Source organism: Henckelia pumila, chromosome 2 (assembly GCF_033568475.1).
Source record: "Henckelia pumila isolate YLH828 chromosome 2, ASM3356847v2, whole genome shotgun sequence".
Taxonomy (NCBI): Eukaryota; Viridiplantae; Streptophyta; class Magnoliopsida; order Lamiales; family Gesneriaceae; genus Henckelia; species Henckelia pumila.
The window spans coordinates 156630466-156635502 of NC_133121.1; the positions used below are offsets into that span (position 1 = coordinate 156630466).

At 33.7% G+C, this 5037-nt stretch overlaps 1 protein-coding gene across 1 annotated transcript; it reads left to right on the forward strand.

Moving 5' to 3' along the window:
- The first annotated feature begins 491 nt into the window (after window positions 1–491).
- Window positions 492–4164, forward strand: LOC140880206 (serine/threonine-protein phosphatase PP1). Its single transcript, XM_073284450.1, has 4 exons — window positions 492–771; window positions 2799–3358; window positions 3503–3682; window positions 3840–4164. Exons 1-4 carry the CDS (start codon window positions 582–584, stop codon window positions 3861–3863), a joined length of 954 nt encoding a protein of 317 aa, XP_073140551.1. The 5' UTR covers window positions 492–581; the 3' UTR covers window positions 3864–4164.
- Window positions 4165–5037: the final 873 nt, after the last annotated feature.

The following is a 5037-nucleotide window of genomic DNA, read 5'->3' on the forward strand; positions in this document are numbered from 1 at the left end:
AAAATATATAATTGGTTTGGATGGGTCCGATAAATTCAGATTGATGGGCGACTTGATCCTTATTTCAGGTCAAATTGTATCAACTCCAACTCAATCCAGCCTAATTTTTTATTTGGGGCTTGCATTTGGAATTGAAATTCTATTTTGGTGTTTAGTAAGAATTTATAAAACATAATATTGTGAATTGATAATATAATTTTTTAGATAAATAATATTTTGTAAAATTTACAAAGAAAAGTTGAAATATATCAGTAAATTAATCCGATCAAATACCAAAATTTGAAATTTTATTTTACCAAACACTAAAATTATATTTAAAATTCCGAATCTCGTCAAATTCTACTTAAATCCTGGTGCCAAACACACTGTAAATTTAGGCTCAAATGGAACTCATTTTTGACCAAACTTAACGTGGAATACCAAAAATAGTAAAAGAAAATTAATTTAATCAATCAAAGGGATAATTAAATGAAAGAATTAAATATTGGTTTTCTCCACCAAAGAAAATAGGAGAGGCCGCGGTGACATGGGCAAATGACCCAATCAAGAATCGCTCTTCAATTTTGATCGAATTCCCGAAGATGATGACAATGGAGGGGATGATGGAGGGAGGTGTGTTGGATGATATAATCGGGCGTTTGCTTGAGGGGAAAGGGGGGAAACAGGTTCAGCTTTCGGAGACGGAGATTCGCCAGTTATGCGTCTCGGCCCGCCAAATCTTTCTATCTCAACCTTGTCTGCTTCAGCTCAAGGCGCCAATCAGGATCTGTGGTATCTTATTTTCTTTTCATTGATTTCTATGATTTCTTAATCGGTCAATCCTTAGCTTTTTCGGTTATGCTGGCATGGATTCCGTTTTTCGGAAATGTTTACGGAACAATTGTGTTTAATAATGTCGATTTTTGTTTTAGAATTTTGATTTATAGGATCAAGGATATGCTTTTGATGTTGGAGATTTGATGAATTTCGGTTTGCTGGGGAGAAATTTGATGATTTTGTTCAGTGTTGTAAACTTGGATATTTGATTCTTTGTTGAAGTTGGAATTGGTCCATCTAGATAAAGTTTATTTGGGTCTTCGTTTGCTTTTTTGATTATGGTACGAGATTATATTTCGAGTCAATTTTCATTAATGACTAATGATGTAGGAATGTTAGAGCAAAGATGAGTATAGTTGGTCTATTGAATAAAAAACCAGTTGTCTACAGGCATTTAATGGATGAAATGAGTGCTCTTGATATTCCTTTTTGCTTCTGTGGGTAGCTGTTGAAGCTATCAAAAATCTTGCATGCATCTTAAAACATTGGAAAAGTTTTTGATGATGTTTGAGGAGATAGGAACATGCTAACAAATATAGAAAATTTTTAGAGTAAACCTGCCATCGGCTGAGATAAACACCTCGTTGGCTGCTGTATTTAATCAAGTTCTATCTTATTTGAGCTCGTCGGAGTATCCAACTCAATTCTGATATTGATGTTATATCTTGCTCTATGTCATGACCGGCACTAATATAAATAGTTTTCTTATTCAGCCTAGTATGAAATTGTAAATTTTCTTTGAAGATATTGATAGAGCACCTTTCATAATTTCTGGGAGAATTCTTATCAGAATTCTATAACTTCTTTCTGAAACTGATGGATAGACAATAATTATCATATGTATCTTATGAATACGTGACGGTGTGAAATAATTTCTTATTTTATTTTTTAAAAAAATTAAATAATATCTTAATAACACATCATAATTCGTAGGTAAGTAATTTTATGATAGGTGCCTAGATCATTATCGAGGGGGTCAAATGACTGCTAATATATAATTATCAACACTTAATGTGATAAAATGACTTTCTTCTAACTTGAATTCATAAGTTATTTATGCTGCACTGTTCATTTACTAATTACATAGAAGCGTATAAATTCTCCAAGGGTTCATTTGGATAGAAGGATTTCATGGGTTTGAATTTCTAATCGTTAGTACTAATCTACTTAGGTTCTGTTTGGACTAGTTTTTTATTAAAAAAATTAATGTATCATTTAAAATACTTAAAATGTGTGTGGATAAGAGTTTTGTAAAATGTTTTTGAAAAATACTTTTAAAAAAGTGTTATTCAATTATAGTTTTTAAGGAACAAATGAGATGTGTTTTTTTATGTTTTTAGAATTGAATGCAAGAATAGAAAACAAAACACACTACTTTTCAATTGTAAAAACGTTTTTAAAGTATAGTTGTCCAATTCATATTTATTCTTAAAACAACCTAGAAAACATTTTATAAAAACATTTTATAGTTACTTGTTCAAATAGAGTCTTAATTCGTTTGGGTAATTTTTTAGATCGATGGATTTTAAATCCCTCACCATCTTATCTTATTTTATAAAACAAACCAAAGATTTCAAATTCTCAAATATGGAGGTATTTCAAATTTATTCTTCCAAATCCATTATTGAGACAATATATTTCCATCCAAACACAGTCTTAGAAAGTTCCATTTGTATCACTTGGCGAGCATTGTTTCTTCTGATATTTGATGGGTTCAAACTAGAGATATGGAAGTGTTCAGCTACTATTTGATTCTTTCTGGTTTTAATGTACTTTGGTAGTATTTGAGATAGCTTCCAAAAAGTGCTTCTGTGCTTTTCCTCCACAAAATTTTCAAAAACACTTTTTGGAAGCTATCCAAACACTACCTTTATAAAATAATCATACTATGACATTAATAATCATCTCCACAGCCTCAGTCAGTTCTCACCTTTGATTCCATTTCTTCTGTTTGTAATCACGATTGAAATATTTTCTTCCAGGTGACATACACGGTCAGTATCAAGATCTGTTGAGATTATTTGAGTACGGTGGATATCCCCCTGCTGCAAATTATTTATTTCTCGGAGATTATGTTGATCGGGGCAAGCAGAGTCTGGAGACGATATGCTTGTTGTTGGCTTACAAAATTAAACACCCTGACAAAATTTTTCTTTTAAGAGGCAACCACGAAGATGCCAAAATCAACCGTATTTATGGATTCTATGACGAGTGCAAGAGGAGATTCAATGTTCGACTCTGGAAGATATTCACTGAGTGCTTTAACTGTTTACCTGTTTCCGCACTCATTGATGAGAAGATACTTTGCATGCACGGAGGAATTTCCCCTGAGCTAAAACAGTTGGATCAGATAAACGATATTCAAAGGCCCACCGACATTCCAGACGGTGGGCTGCTATGTGATTTGCTCTGGTCTGATCCTGATCCTCGGATACGTGGTTGGTCTGATAGTGATAGAGGGGTTTCTTGTACATTTGGGCCAGATGCAGTAGCTGAGTTTTTGGCAAAAAATGAGTTAGACTTGATTTGCCGTGGTCATCAGGTATATTTATGTTTTTTTTTTCACTTTTTTCTTTTTGGTTCCGGTATAGCTGCTGATTTTTGTTTAAAGATTTATTTTCTTTGTTTTAACATCAAATCAATTTCTTAAAGGAATATTCACAAACAGATGAAATTTTAACTACAGGTGGTGGAGGATGGATATGAATTCTTTGCAAAGAGAAAACTCGTTACAATATTTTCGGCTCCCAACTACGGCGGAGAGTTTGACAACGTTGGGGCTCTTTTGAGTGTTGACGAGTCACTAGTATGTTCTTTTGAGATACTAAAACCTGCAGCAACCAATTCAAAAATTCCTCTGAAAAAGGTGTGTATCGGCATCTTAATTCAACCCTCTGTTTTTCATTTACACTCTCCGATGTTTTATACATATATTTTGCTGCTTAAATTAAATGAGTTTTCGATTGTTAACTTTAGAAAGTCATCCTTATTGCCGTTTCATTTTCATTGTTTTTGTCGATAAGCCTCCGAAAATCGGGTCCATTTAAAATGGTAGAAAGTTCTCTACATTGACTGGGAGGATGGAATTGCTCACCGTTTTTCTGCCAAGGTATCATCTAATGATGGAAGTGCCTTTCTCAGATGGCATAGCGACCTCTATGCTGCTTTGAAGCTCGAGGCTATATCTCTATAGATTTTCAAGAATTACGATGTAAATCATGAGGAACAACAAGGTGTTTGATTTAAAATACTGTTTGTTTTCTTTATTTCTTTTAGCATAGTTTTGTATTTAAATTTACGTGTATTGATGTGTTCTCCGATACAGTCATTTAGCACATTCATTTGTTCTGCCTGCTGTCTTTACTCACTGGCTATAATCTGCATTGACAGCTTAGCAGCGCCAAATATATACACACACACACGAACACCCAAATATTTTCGACTCTTAACACCAACTGAAGCCGAACACACAATTTCCCACAATGATGATTCATGATACATCAAAAAAGTTGTCATATACAACGTTGGATACAATTCAAAGAAACAAGTCATAAGTTTGATTATACTATGAAAACAATGTGATGTCAGCTCAACAGGAAACAAGTTTTCTGATGCTCGACTTTAGCTGACTTCAAGATCAAGATGATTGAATCATTTAGCGCAATTTTATTGTATTTGGAATATTTACTCACTTTGTAATACTTAATTATGTACTGGTGAGCTTGTCACTTGGTACTTATGATTGCAAGCTTATTTTGAAGTGTGGCTTTATCTTGTTTTCAAAGCTGTGTTTGATAGGTGTGATAACCAAAGGATTACAAAATTGTCACGCGTCTTGTTTTTTAGGCTACAAGTGATATCCACAGGCCTGTGAAAGCGGCACTGTAGACGTGGGAAAATGGGAGAAAATAATCTCGATTTTCCAAAGGTATTTTGAATCAAGATTTGTACAGTAAAAAAGATTAGGCTACCATTTTACGTTACTTCCCTTTGCTTTACGGTACCACAAAAATTTCATTTTAATCTTTCGTAAAGGAGACTCTGGTGAAGGAGTTTGTGTGACACATTTGTCGAACTGGGAATTCGTTCTCCTTCTTCCAATGCCTTCGGATTTCTTCAATTCGTTGAGGTATGTAACTGTGTATCTGAAACCATGTGTTGATAAAGACGGTGTTGAAATTCGTGATTTTAGCATCTAAGAACGCAGCGAAATTTAAAATT

Excerpts from the sequence above, each read along its gene's own strand:
- LOC140880206 (XM_073284450.1), top strand. The coding sequence starts at position 582 with ATGATGACAATGGAGGGGATGATGGAGGGAGGTGTGTTGGATGATATA. Across the intron at positions 772-2,798 it reads GGCGCCAATCAGGATCTGTG|GTGACATACACGGTCAGTAT; the intron begins GTATCTTATTTT and ends ATTTTCTTCCAG. Across the intron at positions 3,683-3,839 it reads CAAAAATTCCTCTGAAAAAG|CCTCCGAAAATCGGGTCCAT; the intron begins GTGTGTATCGGC and ends TTTGTCGATAAG.